The sequence below is a fragment of the Sminthopsis crassicaudata genome, chromosome 6 (genome assembly GCF_048593235.1).
Source record: "Sminthopsis crassicaudata isolate SCR6 chromosome 6, ASM4859323v1, whole genome shotgun sequence".
In the NCBI taxonomy this organism is placed as follows: Eukaryota; Metazoa; Chordata; class Mammalia; order Dasyuromorphia; family Dasyuridae; genus Sminthopsis; species Sminthopsis crassicaudata.
Window position 1 is genome coordinate 7,459,463 of NC_133622.1, and position 23,798 is coordinate 7,483,260.

Genomic DNA, 23,798 nt, shown 5'->3' on the forward strand with positions numbered 1-23,798 from the left:
CCTAAGCCTCCACATGTATTCGGATGAGCCACGGAGGCACGCTGAGCCCATCCTGTCTCTGTGAGGTGACTCGGGAGCCGATGGCACGCACCGATGCACTGATGGTTTTGTCCCCTGTTTGTGAGCGGGCTCCGGGGGTGGCATTCGGCGGTTCCTGGAGTCGGGAAGGCTCGCTCCCTAGATGGGTGACTCGGGCCGGTGCTCCACCCATAGAAGCCTCAGCCCCCTCCTCTGTACAATTAGCTGTAGAAAGAAATGGCCAAACCCTCCAGTATCTGCCACTGAAAACTGATTGGACGACATCAACTGTCCATCAAGAAACGTTAGATTTGGGGAGCAGAGGTCAACCACTGGTTATTCAGAGAGTGAGCCAAGGGTTATAAATATGGCCGGGGAGCCCAGAATCGGTGGCTGGGGGCCAGCCCTTGAGAGGGCAGCCAGCCCTGCGGGGATGCTCCTGGGGGACTGCCCTCGGCCCACGTCCTCACACCGGGGTCCACAAGAAGGCTCCAGGCGTGTTGGGGAGCTGCAAGGGCCACGTGCTCTGCCTCTGACCTCAAACCCAGATCCAGCTCTGAATTCCCCTGCCTCTGCTCAGCTCTTTCTCTGAGGAATCCTCCTCTCGCCTAACAACCTGAACCACGGAGCAGGTTCTGTAAGCCCCTCCCCTTGTCCTCATCCTCAGGGAGATGACAACTCCCAGGGACCCCTGGGGTTTTCTTGGAGGCGCTACGGGACGGGTTTGCCGCCAGTTTCTCAGGCCATTTCACAGAGGAGGTGATTGAGGCACGTGCCCACGGTCCCACAGCTAGTCAGTGTCTGAGGCCACATTTGGACTCGGGCCTGGTGCTCCATCTGCAACCACATCCTTGCTCCTGTGCTCGGGAGAAGGCCCAGAGTCTGAGAGGGATGTCTCCGAACTGTGAAGGGACTCCACAGCCCAGGAGGGGGGCGGAAGGGGGTGGGGGAAGGGGAAGGGAATGGGATAGCCTCTTTCAGTTCTGTGGAAGCCTGTCTTGTGGAAGGGGAATGAGATCCCTTCTCTTTGGCTCACGAGAACAAAACCAAAGCCGGGTGCACATTACAGGGAGACGGGTTGGAATCAGCACAAGGAAGGTGCTAACAATGGCGGCCCTCTGAAATCGGACCGGCCTGCCTCGGGAGGAGGTCCCATCAGGGAGAGCGCCCAAGCAGAAGCTGACGCTCCGGGGATTTGGTAAAAGGGATCCTTGGAAGCTTGTACCAGGTGACCCCTAATCTCCCTTTGAACTCCCAAGGCTGGTTTTGTAATTCCGTGCTCCCTCTTTTTCTCACGCCACGCCGAAGGCAGATGTCCAGCGTTAGCCCTGTTGGGAGGGAGAGCAGTTGGGCCGTTAGGGCTGTGAACCAGACCTTTTTTTAAAAGCGTGGAGAAAGTTCCTCCCATGTCCTTCAGTTGTTCTCTTACACAAGAATAAAGCTCACATTTCAACCGTGAATACAAGTTAGAGAGACTAAGAAACGGCTTCCTTTACTCACTAGTGAGTCAGCTTGGTGAGATGGAACTTGCTATCAATAGAAATCAGCCATCACACACACGTGTTATATCTATACTCTTATGTGTTATGCAAATCCTTTTGTACATCCTTATGTTCTTGTTATGTTGTATATCCGTAAACATATAGATGAGCATTCTACTCTTGTTACATACTTCCACAGCGGAGCCGATGCGGGTGACTCTGTGAGCCTGACGTGCTCTGTATCTGTTTAAGCTTCCTTAAGGCCCCTCGCAGCTGGGCACTCACCTGGAGGGAGTCCTTCCAACTCTCTGCTGGCCACCTGGGGCGATGAGTTCTTGGTTGTCCCCATGGAACTGGGTCTGGACCTCCCATCCGTACACGGCACATCTGCAAACTTGCGAGCTTAGAATTTTGTGGAAATTCAAAGCTGCAGGACGGCTTGAGCAGCCCCAAACAAAGCAATGAGGACTGAATGAGGGGGACGCTGACAAGCACAGTGCGTGACGGCTGTTTACCTTAGCACGTCCTAGGTTGACGTTTATGGGACTTTTAGTCATGTGTCCCCTATTAAAAAAGCAGACATCCTTAGGTGAACTAGCAGCTCCCCATTCACAAATAGCCTGTGATGTTCTTTAATGCACTAAGAGACTTTAAAGAATTGATCTCCTTTTTAAAAAATGTATAAATGCAGTCGTTTCAGTTCAGCAGAAGAGCTGGACAGCTCGGTGGGCATAAGTATACACGGATGGATATACATAAGGGTTTGTGTGTGTGACTGCTGATTTCTGCTCGTAGCATGTTCCATTTCATAGAACCTCAGTCTGTCGAGCTTGCTAACTCTCTGACCACATGGCAAACCGTAAAGCCTCTGCAGAAAAGTGAACAATAGCCATCTTGGTAAGCAATCCTTCTAGGAGTTAAATGTCTGTGGTGCTCATTATGCTGGATGTGGCAGTTACAAATATCTCCTCTATCCAACTGTCTGTTAATCCGCGCTCTTTCTCAAGTTTGATTCCCAGGAAGATGAGAAATTACTTCAAGCAACAGAGAAGTTTCAAGTTGAATGTGCCCAGAAATTTCCAAAAAGACAGTGCCTTACCACTGTGACCGACTTAAGTGGGAAAACGGTTTTTGTCACACGCTACCTCAAGCCTCTGAACCCACCCCAGGAGCTCCTAGACACGCACCCCAATAATCCACAAGCAACGGCAGTAAGTGTCTAATTCTTAAATCGTCAATCAAGACGACATTTTAGTTTCACTTAAAATATCACCTGTTAAGAAATGTGTTTGGAGGGAGAGTCTTCAGCACCCGGGGGATATCCTCCTTCAGGGATCATTCAGCAGAGCTATTCATGAATAACTTGACAGAAACCAAGGGAATTTGTAATGCTGCTTTTGTACTATCCCTATCGAGCATAAAACTGTAGCTCAGGAAGAGCTACCTGATACAGGTTTGGGGCCAGGACCGCGCCCTCCTTCCATATTGCTGACGCACAGTGATCCAGGTAATGCTTGCATGTCTCTGGCAGTGCAGGAGGGCAGCCCTTTCTGCCTCCTCCCGCACAGGCACTCGAAGCCTGCCTTTCACCCTGAGTCTCCCCTCTGCATTCAAGCAAGGCAAGCGTAAAGCCCTGTCCCAACCGCCAGACATCTTAGCCAGACTTTCAGAATTCAAAGAGATCAAAAGCAGTTTGTCCAAGCTCTGCCTGTCCTGAAGAGTAGAAGGGGGGTCGTGCCCCAGCCCTGGGACAGCCCGACTTGTGGGAACTTGAGAAAGTGCCTCAGTGCTCTCCAGTTCCTCCCTGGAGGGTTGGTGGGATGGACCAGGCTCTACGCTGTTTTGATTTTATGAATGTTTCCAACCTATAACTACTCTTGGGAGGCGGACGGCCCGGGGCAGATGTAGCTACCTCCCTACTCAAAACAGCAACTCAGGCATAGATAGGCCCAGAGCCTGAGTCCCCCCATCATCAGAGGACATGACCCAGACAATCTTTTTACATCATGGCGTCCTTCTTTCTATCCCTGGAGCGAACGGATCTAAACTCTCTCCCAGTCTAGTTTTAGGTAACATTTCCTCCGGGGACATCACCGCAGACTCCAGTACTCCCAAACCTGGCCTAGGCAGTCACTTTTCCAACCAGAAAGCACTTAGGGGTCATGATTCAGCACAATGACCCAAAGCTGGGCCCCCTTTAACTGAGACTTTGAAGCCAGAGGGTTTTTCTAAGTGTCAGCACTTACTCCAAACATCCACACGAGACCCTTTTCTTGCCAGGAAGGGGAGCTTGCTGTGTGGCACTTGCTTGGCACTTTGCTGCTCATGATGCATGAAGACTGCTGATGAACACGTCCCCTTGTCCCATCTTGTTAATTAACGTGACTTTTTTGACCTCAAGTCTTTTCAAAGCGTATTTCAAATTTCATCTTATGCTGTGAGTCACTGCTTGAACCTGGAAGTAGCTTTGTAAGGCCTTGGCTCTGCCATGTAACATGTCACCTGCCTGTCTCTCTCAGCTTTGCTAATTTATTTGATCAGGAAGAGAGATGAGTCTCTAGAATCGGGCAATGAGCTTTAACACTGATTCAGAGCAAAACTGTAGAACCAAGAACTAAAAGGATGGTCGCTAATACCCAGAAAAAGAGCCAGAAGGGTTTTAGCAAGAGCGAATCATGCCAGAATAATTTCGTTTTTGACACTGTCAAAACTGGTGGGTCAGGATGATGCTATAAAGGAATTTTATCTAGATTTTAGCAAATCTAAAAGTCTGTTATCCTATCATTGTAGACAAGCTAGAGAGATGTAAGTTAGCCATGCAAAGGTTAGTTTGATTTGAAACTGAATGACTGAATGCGAAAAATAGAGAGATTTAGGATGGCCTGAGGTTGAGAGTTAAAAACCTACCAAAAATGGAAGGGTACATCCAGAAAGAAGTGGGCTCCCCCATTGAATGTGAGAGAGGTCCAAACAGGTACAAATGGAGATCAGAAGGAGAAAGGGGGCGATCGAGAGGGCTTCCCGGAGTAGGGAGCACTTTTAAAGAGCAGGTTGGATTCAAGTATATCATGGCAGGCTTTGCCAGTGCCTTCCTGAAATCTAGCTCTGGGCAGCGCTTCTTCAGGGGCAGTTTAAGTCAGAGTTAGGCAGTAACTGAGTTTAAATTCTGCCACTAACTGAGAGACCCTGGATAAATCATGAAATCTCTTAAGCCTGCCTCTTCATCTGTAAAATGGGAATGAAATAACCTTGATACCTCTCTGAGGCAGTGTGGAGAACAGAAAGCTAGTCTTGGGGTCAGGAAAATCTACATTCAAGTCCTACCTTGAGTATAGAACATATCCCCATGGGTAAATCACCTGACTTCTCAGAGAATCTAAATTGTAAAGGTGTCAATATGCATTGATACATAAATTCCTTGCCGATGAAATCTGGTACAAGGAAAAAGCATACCTAACCATTTTCGCACAATCATCAGATGAGGTAAGGTATCTTTAAAAGTTTCACAATGCTCCCAGTACTTAAAACGTTGCAATACCTAAAACTGCAATGCCAGAAAGTTTTGCGATGCTTCAAACAGTAAACATTGCAATACTTAGAATTACTATACCAAAAAGTTTTGTGGTACTTCGAAGTGATCTGGATTTGAAATATCGGGCATTATGGGTAGCATTTCTGCCCAGCTAGAAACACCATCCAAAAAGTGATTCAGTGAGAGTAACCTCACGTGGTCGGGATGATTATTTTCATTTCTAAGCACAAATCATAGAGAATTTTTACAGAATTTGATATCAAATTCACCAGCTGGGACTGGGCAGACTCTGCCCTTTCTCCTGCCTTTCTCTTGTTCTCCGTGATACCACAACCGTCCCAGAGGAATTAAAGCCGCCAATTCTTTCAGTATCCAAGAAGGAAATCTGTCTGAGTCTGACAACCAAGTTAGATATTCACTTGCCGTTTCACTTATCTCTTATCTTGATTTCATCAAGAAATTAGATGAAGGACTGATTCTAGATCAAAGTTAAGGCACACATAGGCTCTTTAAAATGAAAGCTCGCCTGTCGGGGTCCAGGTGGTTAGGGCCAGGCTCCAAGGCTCAAGTGGAAGGGGAAAGGTTTATCTGGCATAGAGTTCGCCAAACACCAACAGTAGCACTTTTTCTCCTTGTATAGGAGCTGGTGGCCAGGTACGTTGCTTTGATTCCTTTCCTGCCCGACAATGTTTCATTTACTGAGACCTGTGACTTATGGAGCACGTCAGATGTAAGTAAAGATCATTTTTCATTCTTCCCCACATAGTTATTCTTTCAACCTTCACTGTTACCTAGACGTCACGAAGATGACATAAAATGGTTATTAAGCACCGAGCACTGAGAGGAATACTAATAGCTAGCGTGTATTTTGCACTTGAAGGCTTGCAAAGCATTTTATGAGTATTATCTTATTTGATTCTCACAATAATAGCTCTGGAGGATAAGTGTGAGTATCTCAATTTTACAGATGAGCAGACTAGGTGGATTTGCCCAGGCTCACACAGCCAGTGAATGTCTGAAGCTCTTAGGTCTTCCTGACTATAACTGAGCCCTGTGCCTTCCACTGTCCTGCAGCATGTCCTTCCTTCCTTCCCTCCTTCCTTCCTTCCTTCCTCCCTCTTCCTTCCTCCCTCCTCCCTCCTTCCCCCTCCTCCTCCCTCCTCCTCCCTCCTTCCTTCCCTCCTTCCTCCTCCTTCCTTCCTCCTCCTTCCTCTTCCTTCCCTTCCTTCCTTCCTTCCTTCCTTCCTTCCTTCCTTCCTTCCTTCCTTCCTTCTTCCTCTTCCTTCCTTCCTTCCTTCCTTCCTTCCTTCCTTTCTTCCTTCCTTCTTCCTTCCTTCCTTCTTCCTTTCCTTCCTTCCTTCCTTCCTTCCTTCCTTCCTTCTTCCTTCCTTCCTTCCTTCCTTCTTCTTCCTTCTTCCTCTTTCTTTCTTCTCTCTTTCTTCTTTCTCTTTCTTTCTTTCTTTCTTTCTTCTTTCTTTCTTTCTTTCTTTCTTTCTTTCTTTCTTTCTTTCTTTCTTTCTTTCTTTCTTTCTTTCTTTCTTTCTTCTTTCTTTCTTTCTTTCTCTTTCTTTCTTTCTTTCTTTCTTTCTTCTTTCTTCTTTCTTTCTTTCTTTCTTTCTTTCTTTTTCTTCTTTCTTTCTTTCTTTCTTTCTTTCTTCTTTCTTTCTTTCTTTCTTTCTTTCTTTCTCAAAGGAACCTACAGAGCATCAAACAGCACATCTTTTTTCAGTTTTTCTCCAGTTTTCTAATTATTTGTCCTCCTTGCCTCCTTAATTGCCCACCAATAAATTCATCCTTTTTTGATCTTAGAAATTATTAGAAAATCCTTCAATCTCTTGCTACCCTCCAATCATTATTAGACTTCCTCGGGGTCTCATACCCTTTCTTCCAGCTGACACTAATACTGGATCAGCTCTTCCTTAGGTGTCCTTAAGATCAACATTCTAGAAAGCATCATCATCATCAGGTAGAATTTCTACCACTAATTCACCGTATTTAATGTACTTCCTTAAATACAAACAAAGCCAAAGAAAACACTATCTCCCACAGTCTCCTATGATGCAGGGATCATCTTAATACACAGTTCCTTATGGAGCACAAACCAAGAATAAAGGTTTTTAAAAGAATTAACTAAATGGATAGACAATGTGTTTTGACAACATCTAGATTGGTAATTTTAGACACATGAGTTTCTTTTTACCTAAAACACTTTTAAAACATGTATTTTTCTCAGGGTGGAAATTTGACATATTAAGCTTGGTTTTTCTCCATCTATTTGCAGTCATCCCATACCCATTCTGCCCATCAGCGCCGCCATCCATGTCTGTGGGGTATTCCTGGGACAACTTAAGTGACTTCTTGTTGTGTGTTAAACTGGATGTCAGTTTTTCATTGAGGATTTTTATGTTATGGCATTTACACTAAAAATGAATTTTAAAATAGGACTTGTTGAAAGTGAATAAGACTTTGCCAAAATGATTAAGCTGCCAATCTATTTAGCAAAATATGTCTTCCTTTATTAGCAATTTCTTGAACTTCTGGCGGGAGATGAAGAAGAGCATGCAGTGCTGTTGTGTAATTATTTTCTGTCCCTGGGTAAGAAAGCCTGGCTTATGATGGGCACTGCTATTCCTGAGGTAAGATCATGTGGAATTTCCAAAATGACCGAGTTAAATGGCTCCTCAGAAGTCTTGCAGATGAACCGTTCCTTTCATGAAATGTGTAACTCCCAATAGTAGTTCAAGGTGAAATTTGATTTAGTGGATCTAATCATGGAGAGTTTTCTTTTTATAAAGGGGCAGAGTTGCTCATTAGAAAGCGGCAAAATGACCTGTTGTCGCACTAGGGATGATAGACCGTACCTTACTTAGATGGAGAAGGAAATGGCAAACCCTTTTATTATCAAGAAAACAAGCTCTGAAGTCAGGAGGTCCTGAGTTCAAATCTGGCTTCACTTACTACTTCCTAGCTGTGACTCTGGGCAAGTCACTTAACCCCAATTGTCTCAGCAAAAAAACAAAAAAGAAAACAACAACTTTACTTGGGGTTTTTCAGGTGCCCGGGAACCATGATGAATGCTATGGTTAAAGAAAAAGTTTCAGAAGGCTTAGTCATTACTGGTGGCTGCTTTCCCAGCTCACTTCACCCATCCTTAGTGCCAGCACACCTTATGCCACTACTGTTTTAAAAAGAACACACACCTGGTCAAATAATTATCCTTAGGAAGTGAATGATGTCATAGCTTAGGAGCTGTTGATGGTCCTCAGCACATGGATGTCCTGTTCTACCTAATTATTCATCATCTTCAGTATCATTCAGTGGGCTTCCAGAAATGACAGAGAACGCCCCAGGTTCTAAGAACTAAATCTATGTTATTGACGTGATTTTTGCGGAAAAGTCAAGAGAAGTTTCCTCTTAAGGCAGAGTGAAGACTAATAGTTACGTAAGCCAGCCATTAGTAATGAGAGCAGCAGCCACGCAAACGTAAATGCCATTTAGGCCTTGGAATCCAAACAGCGGACAAAGCCATAAAATGTGTCTTCCTCTTCCAGACTGCTTAATGATAGGGTCAAGATTAAAAAGCAAAGGCAAAACCGGTTTATAAGCTTAGGAAGTTGCTGAAGACAAAGAAGAGCTTGAGTTTTATATTCTTTCTACACTCTCTTCCTTCCCTAAATACCTCTTTAACTACCTTGTGTTTATCTGTTCTATATTTATTCTATATAGATTTATGTAAGTACTTGTTTCCCTGGAAGAATGTAAATTTCCTTGAGTTTTTGCTCTTTCTGTTTGTTTCTATCCTTAGGAATTAGCACAGTACCTGTCGCAGAAATTGTTTCATAAATGCATGTTGATTGATTGATAGGAGGGGTAAGGCAAGGAGATGGGAAGCTGACAGCTCCAATGGCTTAATGATCATCTCGAGGCAGATGACCTAAAGATATTTAAAAATCTTCAGTCCTGATCCCCCCCTGGGTTTTAGCCCCGCACGGCCAGTTACCTATTGCCCATTTCCAACTGGAATCCCCAGCCCAAACCCTTTCAAACTTCCCTACTTTTGTCAAAGGGACTGCTGTTCTAAAGAACATCTTAAAAGATGTTCAAGTTAAGAGCTTGAACATCACCCTCATCTATTCACTTTCATCCTATTTACAGGATCATTTGCCCCATCCTGTGATTTCTATCTCCACAGTATCACCCGGACCCTTTCTCTCAAACATCCACAACTTGGGTTCGGGTTTTCATCAGCTCTTAGGTTGATTGTTGTAACGCGCTCATTATCAGTCTTTCTTCTCCCAGTCTCCCCCTCTTACAGTCTATCCTCCACAAAGATATCAAAGGGATTTTTCCTGAAGCATAGATGTCACCATGTCATCTCCCTACTTAACTTCTAGTGGCTTCCAGTTGGCTAGAATAACATATAAATTCCCCTTTTTGGTTTTTAAAACCCTTTACAACCTGACCCAAACCTTTTTTTTTTTTTCTAGTCTCTCTGTACTTTCCTCTCCTTCCTATATTCTTCAATCCAACAAAATTGGCTTTCTTCCTGTTCCTCCCACGTGACACTCATAGCTTTTGCATAGCAATCCCACATGCCTGGAATCCATTCCCTGCTCACCTCCCCTTCCTCACAGAATTCCTCTCCTCCTCCAAGACATAATTTTAGAACCGCTTTCCAGATGAAAATGCTCCTGATCCTTCCCAATTATTAGTGCCTTCCTTCCCCGAATACCGCTTTAACTACCTTATATTTATTTGTTTTATATTTATTCTGTATAGATTTATATATGTACTTGTTTCCCTGGAAGAATGCAAATTTCCTTGGGGATATCGAGTTTTTGTTATGTTGGTTTATATCCTTAAGAATTAGCAAAGCACCTGTATCCATAAAGTGCTTAATAAATGTATATTGATTGATTGATAGGAGGGATAAGGCAAGAGGAGAAATGGAAAAAAGGAGGTTATCATCAGGCACTCCAGCAATTCTCAAAATGTTTAGTCTGAGGACCATTTTATGCACTTAAAAATGACTGAGAACCTCCTAAAGTGCCCTTGTTTCAATGGGCTATACCTGTCTCCAGCAAAGGAGATGGGAGAGTAAGGTATTTAAGAAAGCATCAACAGTTTACTGAAGGTCTCTGAATGCAAAGGCAGGAGTTGGGAAAGAGAGAAAGATAGCAAGTCTGGTACTAAATGATTAAGAGGCAGAATGACTCAGAGGCCAAAAGAAAAGTGCTATTATAATCTAGACTGAATAATTAAATTTTAATAGGAAAAATTTCAGATGAAGAGAAATTACTGAGTTTGGGCAAAGAAAAGAATATTATTGATATTAGAGAATAAAATGTATTCTGACTTCTCTTCCAAGACCATCATGATAAAGGATATGGGGAAAGGCAGCGCTGATACTGGGGAGAACATCCAAGAAAGTGTCATCTAGGGAAAGCTGTTTTTCTTGTGAGGGCCAAAAGCTGTATAGAAAATACAAGAAGTCCAAAATGAAGGTGAAATGTGATGAGGAACTGAGAGGTTGGCTATAGTTAATATATTAAGAAAACTTGTATTTTATTATTTTATATGGTCTATTATATTATATATTATTTATATATGCATATTATGTATCATTAGATTTTATATAATTATAATAAACTTTCACCTGAAGCTCCAAAAAGCTACAGCATGTACAGTGGCCATGTCCTGCTAAAACCTCTTGACAGACGGGCTAAACCAAGTGGAAGAAATTGATAGGGTTCATACCTGCCAAAAAGCTAGAACAGTGGCCACCCCAAGCATGAGAAGATATCTGGAGGGAGAGGTGCACAAGAATGGTTTGTTCCAACCACCATGAGGGAAAGCAGGCTCTGTAGGATACTCGGATCTTGGTCAGAGGTCCGACACCAGCCATCCCTGCCATCTCAGGACCTCTTCTCCTGCCACTGGATGTCGATGACTGAGGGAAAGAGGCTGACCACTGCACAACTGGACCTCACTTTAATCCAGTCCACACAAGGGATCACCCGCCATCCTCTGAAAATGAAGGACAAATAACAACAATTAAAAACCTACTCCCTGAAGAGCAGGGAACTGGAGGCTGAGAGTCTGAGAGCTGCCCACTGGTTAAGGAAAGGCTGAATAAGGGATGGTGTATGAAATTATGAAATGTTATTGTTCTGTAAGAAATGACCAGCAGGAGGATTTCAGAGAGGCCTGGAGAGACTTACAGGAACTGATGCTGAGGGAAGTGAGCAGGACCAGGAGATCATTGAACATGAAAACAGAAAGATTATGGGATGATCAGTCTGTTGGCCCTTTCTCTTTCCAACAATGAGATGATTCAGGCCATTTCCAATGATCTTGTGATGAAGAGAACCCTCTGTACCTAGAGAGAACTATGGAGACTACATGTGGATAAAAGCATAGTTTTTTTGCCTTTTCTAATTGCTAGTGTTTATTTGTTTTAGGGTTTTTTGTGTATTTTTTAATCTCCTTTTGATCTATTTTTTTCTCACACAGCATGTTAAATGTGTAAACATGTTTAACCTATATTGGATTGCTTGCTGTCTAAGGGAGGGATAGAGAGGGAGGGAGAAAGATTTGGAGCACAGGGTTTTGCAGAGGTGAATGTTGAAAACTATGTTTGCCTTATTTTAAAAGATGGAAAACTATTATAAACAAAACAAGCAAAACAAAAACAAAAAGAGATGTACCTGCTCCACTAGAGCTTCAAATTTAATGGAGTAAAAATTTTATATGTACCATACACAGAATTAAAGTATTTTAGGAAGGCCCAAAGTACTATGTGGGTTTGGAAGATAGAGTAGCCATAACCAACAACTAAAATGGGAATAAGCAAAAAGCTTAACTGTCCCTGGAGCTTCAAAGATTTAGAGCTGGAGGGGAATGTGGTGAATCATAAGAGGAGCCATCACTTATTTTTTACAGAAAGGGCAAATGAGTCCAGAGAGTTCGAGTGATTTTCCTGGTGGTAACACAGGGACTAAATGGTAGAGCAAGACTTTGAAACCAGGTGTCTTGATTTCAAATCCCAAATTTTTTCTACTACACCAGTAATATCAAACACAAAGAAGAATGAATTCCTTTGGGCAATATACTGATTTAGAGGATCAAAAATTAACATCAGCTTTGCTGTCTTGTATTTTTTTGCATCTTATTAATCATTTCTCAATTATCTACTAATCTGGGTCGGTTCCTATGGCAGCCTAGTCTCTGCACTATGTCATACTGCTCTACGATCACTTCATTTTTAAGTGACTGGTTAAGGTATAGGGGGATAGGGTAGAGACTTGTGAGCAAGAAGGCAGTCCCTGTATCACCCATCCCAACGATGGCTATCAAGCCTCCCCTCATGTCAAATAAGAGTTCTTTAACAACATGACACCTTGCTTCTCAAGAGTTGGCAACTTCTGATCCAAGCTTTACACATCTGTTCGAAGTTAGAAAGGATTTAGTGCTACTGTGTTCACAGATGCTAAAATTGGAGAAAATACAGAGAAGAATCACATGGCCCTTGCCCAAAGCTGACACTCAAATTTACAAAGAATTCCATATTTTTGAACTGGCTCATATTGGTTGTCAAACTTAGAATAACAAAAAAATATGAAATTTAAGATTTGGAAGGAGAGGTTTCATGTAAAAAGTGGCTATTTTCTGGAATAAGAACTTGTCTTTGGACAACTGAATTTATGGTTTTAATCCACTTCAACCTAAAATTTCAAATGTATTTATACAATGTAATTTTGAAAATATTCATTTATGATTTAAAGTAATTATCTAACAAAGTAAAACTCCTTCCAATACCTAGAGTGAAATATAAGTTTAAAAATCATCCAATTTTTAATAAGCATTTACTTTTCCTCCAGGGTCCAACTGCCTACGTGCTAACTTGGGAACGAAGCCAATATTTAATATGGAATCCCTGTAGTGGACGCTTTTATGGACAGTTTGATACATTTTGTCCTTTAAAAAGCGTGGGCTGCTTAATAAGTTCTGACAATGTAAGTGTTCCCCATTTCCTTTTAAATAAAGATCACTGCTTTCTTTCTTTCCATTTAATATTTCAACAATATCACACATTATGGGTTTATTTGGCAAATGTCTATCGTGTCTTTTCTAATAATGGCAAATTGACTTTAAAATTATAGTTTGACTGTGTCTGGCCATAGGAACAAAGCAATTCAGATAAACCTTTTATTTAAATTCACCATCCTTGATAAATACTTGCTAATTGATCCTTGTCAAGGTTGAAGAATTATTCAAAGTCACCAATAACAAAATAGTGTCGACATAATTTGGAGAGAAAAACATGATGGTAATGCAAATCTGAAATCTGTTCAGTTGGGAACTACTCTTGTTCCTTTCCATGATTATGTAATAAAGCTCTCAGAAGTTATAGGTTTAAGTTTTACAGTAATCTTATAATTATATACAGCATTGCTTCTCTTCTGGCAAAAAAGGAATCCACAAGAATGAATTTTAATATTGTACATGTTCTACACAAATGTTATGGAGAGACAACCTCCCCCAAAAAAAGATTGGTTAATAATTCTCTGCTTATGTATTTCCATTGGTTCTTTAGATTTGGTTTAATATTCAACAGCACGATTCACCAATGAGGATAAATTTTGATGTCACCAAACCCAAATTGTGGAAACCGTTTTTTTCAAGAAATTTTCCATTCCCAGGGCTCTCAAGTGTTCAGGTATTTGTATTATCTTTGTTATGTGGAGATTAAAATTAGCCAGGGTGTGAGAAAAATCTTTGAGGCAGAGCTTGGAGCTAAAGGCACTTTGTTAAAGAGTCCATGGTCCTTCAAATGAAGTGGACTTTGGATCTTCCTTGTGCTAAGATGCTTCTGGTCATTATAGGGTTGGATATCCAAATATGCACAAAAGGCATAGTAAAATAGAGAATCTCATGAGTTGATACACCTTGCTCTTGAGGGCCAAAACTTATGGATCAGTTGGGGACGGGGAGAGAGAAGAATAACAGGGTAAAACATAGGGCATCTTCACAAACTAAGTGGTCATAAAAGATCCCAAGATTGCCACCTGCTTCTGTTGGACAAGAAGGAATGGCCGGGGGTACAAAGATCAGTTGGGGGACTTTCCAAAGACTCAAAACATCCTACTCGTGTCAGGTTTGGACATAGAATTAAAGGAAAATAGGATGGCGCTACCCTTGTCAACTTTTGTGGTTGCGTAAGTGAGCCTCATAACTGTAAACAAAACGTGAAGATTACATTCAAGCTTGAAGCCCATTATAAAGGCTACTATAAAAACCAAGCTTATCTAATTATCCCTATGTCATTTATGTAAACATCAAACTGAATAATACTGATTGGAATAGGAGTCCAAATGAATTATTTCTCCCAGTTGCCAATTAATAAACATGTGGGAACATTTAAAAGAAAAAGTACAATATCATTTTAGCAACCAGAATTTTTTAGCACTTATTTTTGTGCAAATAGGCAAAAGATGTGTTCAGGATAATTATTTTATAATATTAAAGTTTTTTAAATTCTTCATTTCCTTTTCAAATCCTAAAACATTTCTTCTCAGCCTGGAGAATTAATTTACCAATGTACAGACAAAGGTGCTGCATCAGAACTACAAGACAGGTAAATTTCCTCTCTTATTCGGTCTCTGTATGTGTTTGTGTGCATCTGTACGTGTATAATAATCTCATTTTGTGAGGAACAAGTCATCCATTGAGCTCTAGTTTAACCCAATGAGGCAGAGGATTTGGCCATTTTTTCTCCATTTCTAGATGGAATTAATGCCTTCCACTCTGTATACACGCTCTACATCAGTTAGTGTACGTGAACAAACTTGTCCCAGATTGTACCTCTGAAGATACAGGGTCTGTTTGACCTTAGGATTAGCCCTAACCATGAAGTAGAAATTAAATTCTTTTCCTCTTAATCTTATTAAAAATGAATCACCACTAATTCCTTTGAGCCAGGAGCAGATACCAGTTGGTCATCATTCAGGCTCTGGGATGTGAAGATATGTGGTGAATTTTGTTTTAAACTTTAAACTGTTCCACATTTTATTCACTATTAGTTATCTATTATGTGTCATAAAATAGCTGTTCTTTAGCTCATAAGAAAATCAAGATGACTGAAGGTTAAAGGGACACCCCCACCACCATTTGCCAGTTTTAAAAATGTCCCAGGCAGAATGGAGGTGGGGAAGAAAGATTGTTTTATTTAACAATTACGGAAGTTACTCATCTCTCTATTGGCCTAGTTGGCCCTCCCAAGTTGGGTCCTGACCAAATTCTTTCTCTACATTGTGAGGGATGAGACAAGAGCATCTCTAAGGCCTTTTCCATACTGACAGTCTGGGATATGCACATTCAGGCTATGCGGGCTTATCCCTTAGCTTCCATAAACATCTGTCTCCCAAATGACAAGAAGACACCAGTTCTAATTCCTTACCTTGGGCACCAATGTCGGCGTGGGACGGGAGTCGGGAGAGGTGAGGTCTGCAGCCACCTTTGCCACTTCCCACCTACTTGTCTGTAGTTCATTGGGGCCTTTTCTTCTTCTGTAAAATGGAGGGCGTGGACAGAGTGGCCTCCATGTCTCCTGACAGTGCTCAATCCTAGAATGTGTTAATTTAACCGAGGTCCCCGGAACAGAATCCCACCATCGGGACTTCAGAAGCCACTTCTTCCCACCGGTACCCAAGTCCCAAATGTGCTCTGCAGCGTCCTCTCCCACAAGGCAGTGACACAAAAAGAGTTCTCTCTACCAAAATGCTCCTAACGATACTGAGAAAGAAACCCCAAACTGGGCGCTCACCAAGACCCGGGACAGCGGAGCACCTTGTGGTCTACACATGAATGAGTTATGACAGGTAAAGATTCTGGAGGATCGGGGCCTCATGCACAGGAGAAATGGAAACTAAAAGAACAGTGTACGAGAGCATTTACAACCGAGGTAGCAAAATGAAGGTCACAGGAGAGAAAAATGTTGACTCCTAATTATTAAAGTTAAAATAGACATCCTTCACAGCAAACTGCATCGTGGTGTCTCAATCCCTCTGATTCACACTTTTGTTTGTTTTTTGTGAAAAAAAATACTGGGGTAAAAAAAAAACAAACCCTGGGCTAAGGGGGATGACTGTTAAGTGACAACACTGTCCATCGAAACAAAGTGTGGAACCCCTCTCCCCAAAGCCCCCAGTAGTAAGAATCTCCAGCTCCTGCTTGGAAGCTCCAGCTAAGAAAGCTTAACACCCGACTAATAGCCTGGGTGCCGGAGACACAGAGAGATTTCTAGTAGCGGAGCCGTCCAACTGGAGAAAGCGAGCTAGGGTTCCCTCATGTCTAAATCCTTATGGCCTCAGTGGGGTTTTCTCAGCAGACACTGAGAGACGAGGGCCCAGGGCCCTTCCGGACTCTTCCCTGGCTGCAAGAAAGCCAAAGTCCCCAATCACAGGTCAGGAAGGATGATCCAAGCGTAGAGGAGGGACTCAGACCACCTGGGGGTCAGGGAGGACTCGGGGGAGGGTCCCATGAGGCGGAGGCAGCACGGGCCTGGAGCTCTCTGAGCACGAGCAGCCGGAGAAGGCTGCAACAAGAGGAGCCCAAATGCCTTTGTTCACCGAGCTATGAGGAGGGGCCACGTGAAGCGCTCTCACCACCCAGGACTCCATCCCAGGAAGGTCCTCAAGCAGCCAGGAGGGCCCAACCTGGGGGCCTGGGCTGGGAGGAGAGAGGACATCCACGTGAGAAACATGTGGACTCAGCGAAGGAAGAAAAAGGTCACTCTGAGTTCCAGGAGCCCGAGTGACCGGAAACATGGTGGCCAGCCCAAGGGAAAAGGGAAGCAGAAAGCAGGGGTCCAGCACTGTAGCAATGAGAGAGGAAAAGAAAGGATAGGGAAAGCGAGGGTCAAGAAGAAGCAAAGGGTCACTTTTGTAGCCGATTCGATGGTGTGCTGACGGAACCCTGACAGAAGAAAACATTCCCTCAAATAATCACTAACACTTCTACACAAATGATAGAATTTTGACATAATACAAGCAAAGCACAATCAGAAAACTTGGAGAAATTGTATCTAACTAAGGGAAATCGGCATTTATTGAATACCTACTATGTGTAAGGTTTGTGCTGAACGTTCTAAATGACTACAGAAAATATGAACTACTTAGTTGAGAATCTACCTAGCAAAATATCCACAAGATGAAAATACAATTACCAATCACCATTTAGAAAGACTGAAGGCAAACCCAAATTGTTAGAGAAATCTTATTTGTTAATAGGATGAATCAATATAATAAACATGAGAAGCCTACTAAATTAATGTACGTATTGAAGTCATATCAATCATTAAGAATTACTTTGAAGAACTAGGATAAACCCCACAAAACTTAAATGGAGGCTTAAAAAAATCAAGAACTTTGAGGGAATTTTTAGGAAGGATAAACAAAAGAGGCCTATCAGTTCAAGACCTCAAGCTCTACTATGCAGAAGTAATTCTCAAAACACTTTTGTACTGTTTAAAAATAGGGGAGATCAGCCAGTGAAGCACATTAGGTACCCCATTCTTGTAGAATGGCTTTGTGGATCCATTAACATTTAATTGTTTAATGACCCTTGCAGCCAATAGCAAGGCTTTGCTATTGTTTCCTCGTTTATAAAATAGATATAATACATGTGCTAAATTAATAAAGTAACAGTAAGGAAAGATACTTGTAAATTTTAAAGGTAATTTGATAAATCTAGGAATACAGTTTAGAATTGTATAACAAAGTAAACTAGCACATTAAATTTATCTGATTCTATTCTTTCTAAATTCTATGATTTACCTTATGCTTAATGAATAAAAAGGGTCTGGTGAACAAAAATAACTGAAAAATTAAAAATATTTAAAATTATGGATTATTAAAATTAAAAATTAAAATCTTATGCTCAGCCATCAAAAAAAAAAATCTGGTAGCCTTAAGACCTTCTCCTTTCCTGTCTCTGAATGTGATTACAGAGGATTGGGAAGGTTTTAAAAAAAAAAATCACAAAAGACATGCTCAAGAACAGTAATAATATAAATAATTCTTATTTAGATAGCATGCCGGAGTTTCCAAAGCATTTGCTTCACAATCACCCTGTGAAATTTTGCCTAAAAATTCCCTGGGGCTTTTTCTCTATTAACTGTGGATTTGAGATATTCCCTATAATTGCACTGGTTGGTTTGAACCACTAGGCAAAGCAGACTCACATAATCGGTGAATTCTTACAAATTTTCTTCAGGGCTAGGTTACAGGTACAGTCTCTTACAGACCAAACTTTTTCTTTTTTTAATTTAGGATTGAAAAAATACTGAAGGAGAAAATCATGGAATGGAGACCACGCCACATAACCCGATGGAATAGATATTGTACATCTACTCTGCGACACTTCCTGCCTTTGCTAGAAAAGAACCAAGGGAAGGATGTAGAAGATGACCATAGAGCAGAACTTCTCCGGCAGCTAGGAGATTACAGGGTAAGAGAGAATACACATGGCCTTCTGAAATGAACACACATCACTTTCCAATTAAAAGGAAATCTTAAAAAACATAGCACTTGGGGGCTGAAAGTCACCCAGTCAGATTTCTTATTCAGACAACTCACTTTAATCTCTATAAGTTACATTTACTTATTTGTATTATATGCATTAAACAGATGACTAAAAATGTAAATTGGGAGTTTATCATTAACATCTTCTAAAACTTGTAAGGTTTCAGAGGATAGAAGGTATTTTATCCCACCACATGAAAGACTAGGGAAATCATTTCTGTCAAAGCACTGCATAAGGATACAAATGGCCATTTAAAAATGAAATTCAGGGACTAAGAACAATCAACTAGATCTCTTTAGATGAAGAAATCCATTAGAGTACATCATCCAATCTTCATGTCATGCTATCTGGCTAGACTATACTATCATTTTTTTTTTTTTTTTTTTTTTTAATTTTAGGCTGGGGTTAAGTGACTTGCCCAGGGTCACACAGCTAGGAAGTGTTAAGTGTCTGAGACCAGATTTGAACTCGGGTCCTCCTGAATTCAAGGCTGGTGCTCTATCCACTTCACCACCTAGCGGCCCCCTAGACCATACTATTGGATTTTTTTTTTTTTTTTACTTTTTCTTTTTTGGTCAGGTTTATGTTTGTTTTTTAACATGACTAATATGGAAATATTTTATATAACTATGATAACATCAGATTGCTTACCTTCTCGATGCAGGGGGAGGGCAAAGAGGGAGAGAATATGAAACTCAATTTTTAAAATGAATGTTAAATATTGTTTTTACATATTATTGGAGGAAAAAATTTAATTGAGCCATCAGATTTAAATATACATAATTCCTAAATTAATACCCTCTCTCTCCTCTTATATAAAACCCAGAAAGTTCCCATGATCAAGGATAAGCCTTAATTGCTTCAGGTACACCAACCAAGCGAAGGAATAGTTTCGTTTATAAGGCTATATAGTTGTTTATGGGTAAAGTTCTCATACACTGATTAAAACATCTCTCACTGAATGCATCCAATCTTGAAGAATAGTCTGCGCAAAGACAGGAAGATGAAATGTGGAGTTTCATGTGTGAGATTCAGTGGAGGAGGGGAATAATGTTTAATAGACTAGGAAACATTAAAAAAATAAAAAAAATAAAACATCTCTCACCTTTAAGGTTAAATCAATAGTTTGCAAAACAATATAATAGTTAATTCTTAATTAGATTGCTTATAAATTAGCAGCAGCACATGCGTTTTTGTGCATAGAACAACTAAACAAAGGAACTCCAAATACAGCAGCTGATGGGAACTATAATAAATATATCTACAGGAAAAAATAAACTGAAAATTTTAGGAAAAAACTTTTTCTTATGCCAATTAAAAAAAAACCTTTAACAATCTCATTTTCTCTAGTTCTCGGGATTTCCCATTCACATGGCATTTTCTGAAGTGAAGCCTTTGATAGAGGCTGTGTACAGCACCGGAGTTCACAACATCGATATTTCCAACGTTGAGTTTGCTTTAGCCGTCTACGTTCATGCTTATCCCAAAAACGTGCTCTCCGTGTGGATCTACGTGGCTTCACTTGTTCGTAACAAATAAATGTTCCAATTGTGCGCCGGACGTTTGAAAATGCCACAGGTAAAATGAAATCACAAACTGATTAGCCCTAGTCGTTTTGGGAAATAGGGGCTTACATTTTCAGTTGCCAAGAACAGAATGACTAGGCCTAAATTGAAGACCACTTTAAAAAATCCTTTAGATACTACTAGTTTTACTCTGGAGCTTACAGAGATAGATTTTCCATTTGTAAAGAAGATTGTCATCCTATAATTTTAGGAAATTTTCCAAACTGCAATTTCATATAATGATTCTAAGTTAATTTATTAACTGAGATAGTAAAACATCTTTAACAAACTTTTACAATACAGAAAGTGCCCTTTTGTTACTTCTTTTCCATGACTTGACATTCAATTCAGGCTTTGGATACAGTCTTTTAATTCTTCATGAAATCAGTTTTATCACAATGGATGCTAATCATTTTCCCAAGTCTATCTTTAATTATAGCTCACGAGTTTTGATGGGATCTAAATTAAATGACTATACAGACAACTGGAGTATATCCATTTTATTCTCTTGGATACATTTTTGGAGCATGGCACAAGTTTGTATTTCAGTACTTCCTATCCCCGCAGCGGTGGTTAGCAGCTGTTTTGTTTTGTTTTTCCTGGTCTTCTTGCTATTCTTCCAACTTCAATCAGTCTGTTCTTTATTCAGAGGAGAGGAATCAATAACAGTCCATTGAGTAGCTTGTTTTCTGAGGCTCAGGCTGTTCCACAGCTTGACTCTATTTCTCATTTTTAGTGTACTTCCCTTTATGTCTGAATTTTGATCCAGTTTGTGGGTTGTGGGCTTGAAACAACAGTCATTGAAATACCTTTAACAACCAAAGTATTCTCTTAAAAGCTACAATTTTTGCCTGTTTTTTTGGAAAGACATCTCTTCTTAAAAACAAGAATTAATACAAGAAGATGGCAATGAAATTATGTATAGCATGAACTGTGGCACTAAGCCAACGGGGAACTAATTAATTAACATTAGGGAAATCATCTCAGACTGGTTTCATCTGATCAAGTGAAAGCACAGGATCATTGCTATCACAAAGTGCAACCATCAAAATGAAGGCTTGCCCCAAGAAATCTGCACACTGCTGTCTTAACTGAGCCAATGCTTCCAAAGCTCAAATAACTCCTGCACAGTGGCAAATTTCAATTTAAACATATGAACTCTAAGATATACTGAACCAATGCAAAGAAAAGTGAGTAGATCCAAAAGGTCAATGTGCATGTAACTGCAATCAATATTGTGCAGCAATAATGGTCACTGTGAAGGACTTAGCTATTCTCCGCACCACAAGGACCCAAAACAATTCTGAAGAACTTATGCTATCTACCTCCAGGTAAAGAACTGATGGAATCTGAATGCAGATCAAAGCAGAATCTTTATTTTTTCTGAGTTTGAGGGATTTTTTGAGGGGGTTGGGGTGAGTCTATTTTGCCACATGGGCAATATGGAAATGTTTTGCATGAGTGCACATATGTAATCTACATCATAGTGCTTGCCTTCTCAAGGAGGGGGGAGGGAAAAGAGGGAAGGAATCTGGAAATCAAAAATTATTTTTTAGAAGTACTTTAAAAATTGTTTTTACATATAATTGAGAAAAATGAAATAAAAGCATTGTTTACAAAAATACCATTAAGGTACATTTTTTTTAATATATATTATGTTTAGTTAGCCATGGTCAGAATTTCTGGAGAACTAATGTTTTCACATTTAAAAAAGAGATGGTGGGCCAGCTAAGTGTGCAGTGGATAGCCCTAAAGTCAGAAGGACCTGAGTTCAAATTTAGTCTGACACTCAGACACTTCCTAGCTGTGTGACCCTGGGCAATTGCCTCAGCACAAAAAAGAGATGGGAGAGGGGAGGGAGGGAAAGGAGGGAAAGGGGTAGAGAGGGGGCGGGGAGAGAGAGAAAGAGAGAGAGAGAGAAAAAAAAGGTGAGGGAGAGGGAGAGAGAGATGGGAGAGAGAGAGAAGGAGGAGAAAAAGAGGGGGGGAGAGAGAGAGAGAGAGAGAGAGAGAGAGACAGAGACAGAGAGAGAGAGAGAAAAGGTGAGGGAGAGGGGGAGAGAGAGAAAGAGAGAGGAGAGAGATAGTAAGAAAACAAAAAAGTCAAAAGGGAAAAGCCTCAAAAACAATTAAAAGAGTGGGAGCAGATAAAAAGAAGAAGCTAAAGAGTATATTCAAGGACAGTATTATCATGTAAATGATCATCTGTTTCCAGAGTACTTAAAAACAATAACCAAAGAAGAAATGGATTAAATTTTGCCTGGTACGGGGCAGCTAGGTGGCGCAGTGGATAGAGCAGCAGCCTTGAATTCAGGAGGACCCGAGTTCAAATATGATCCCAGACACTTAACACTTCCTAGCTGTGTGACCCTGGGCAAGTCACTTAACCCCAGCCTCAGGGGGGAAAAAAAAAAAAAAGGAAAGAAATTTGCCAGGTAATAACTGGGTCAATTAATAATTCAAGATTAGGACTAAACTCTCCTAAATGGTTTAGGTAGGAAACTAGTCCAACAAAATAATAAAAACAAAAATATAAGAGACCTGACAAGTGACATAGTAATTGTATTACAATTGATAAAGAATTGTATTCCAAAGCACGAACCCTCAAAATATCTCTTTAACATGTGTTCATACAGCCTCTGAAGAACATGAGTCAAGAGGAACTTATTACCCTCACCCACCAGCGGAGGCAACAGATTGTTCTATTTTGGGACAGCTTATCTATTATGTCTCTCAATGAAAAACAAAACAAACAAACAAAAAAAAAACATGCACATACACATACATGGCTCTTAAAAATTTAATTTGAATGTAGACCTGGGATTTGAGAAGGAAAGAAAAGTAAGAGGCTAAGTGATATCATCCCTTTCTCCCACATTAGGTCATAATGATTTTCAAAACAAATGCCTACAGCAAATCCAGATCTTTAGTATGTAATCAGTTACTGGACAATAAACTTTTGTTTGGAAATTGTCTGCATCAACACTTTATTATAAAAGTCCTATTCTGGTATAAATTATAGCTAGTGGAACAAAAATAACTTGGAAATGAATTTATATAGCAGCTCAACTACTTATTATCTTTGTGACTTTAATAAACCCTCTTCTTCCTCTGGTCTTATATTCCTCAACTTTAAAATAAAGGGATGGGACCAGATGATCTCCAAGATCCCTTCTACTCTAAATTTAAGACCCTTGCAGGTTTTAAATTTTGATTGCTATTGCCTATTGATATCACCAATAATATATTGTAAGATCTTCATATATTTGACTTTACAAATTGACAAAGATGACAAAATATTACAATAATAGTTGAGGATTTATGGAGATACACATACATTGTTAGTAGAGCTGCATATTAGTGCAACTATTGTAGAAAAAAATTTGGAATTATGTAAAGAAAATAACTGAAATTTCCATACCTTTTGACTCAGAAATTGTACTGTTAAATATATATACTGGGGAAGTCAGTGGCAAAAAGAAAGGTCCGATATTCATCAAAATATTCAAAGCCACGTTGTTTATATAGTTAATTTTTTTAAGTATTTGTCCATCAAAGAGAAAATACATAAGCCAATTGTTAAATATGAATGAAAATTTACTGTGCCATTAGCAATATG

General features: G+C 40.5%; 1 protein-coding gene and 1 non-coding gene across 4 annotated transcripts in view; both read left to right on the forward strand.

Moving 5' to 3' along the window:
- CC2D2A (coiled-coil and C2 domain containing 2A) overlaps window positions 1–21,802 on the forward strand; it is a 118,527-nt gene extending 96,725 nt beyond the window's left edge. For all 3 annotated transcript variants that reach the window (XM_074274509.1, XM_074274510.1, XM_074274511.1), the window contains 8 exons: window positions 2,507–2,710; window positions 5,672–5,761; window positions 7,554–7,667; window positions 12,912–13,046; window positions 13,628–13,750; window positions 14,610–14,668; window positions 18,363–18,540; window positions 19,966–21,802. In XM_074274509.1, the coding sequence (XP_074130610.1) occupies window positions 2,507–2,710; window positions 5,672–5,761; window positions 7,554–7,667; window positions 12,912–13,046; window positions 13,628–13,750; window positions 14,610–14,668; window positions 18,363–18,540; window positions 19,966–20,154 (1,092 nt within the window). In that variant the 3' untranslated portion in view covers window positions 20,155–21,802. The remainder of the gene's footprint in view (window positions 1–2,506; window positions 2,711–5,671; window positions 5,762–7,553; window positions 7,668–12,911; window positions 13,047–13,627; window positions 13,751–14,609; window positions 14,669–18,362; window positions 18,541–19,965) is intronic.
- Window positions 12,500–12,604, forward strand: LOC141548143 (U6 spliceosomal RNA). The gene has a single exon (XR_012483830.1). It is a non-coding gene; the product is annotated as a U6 spliceosomal RNA (small nuclear RNA).
- Window positions 21,803–23,798: the final 1,996 nt, after the last annotated feature.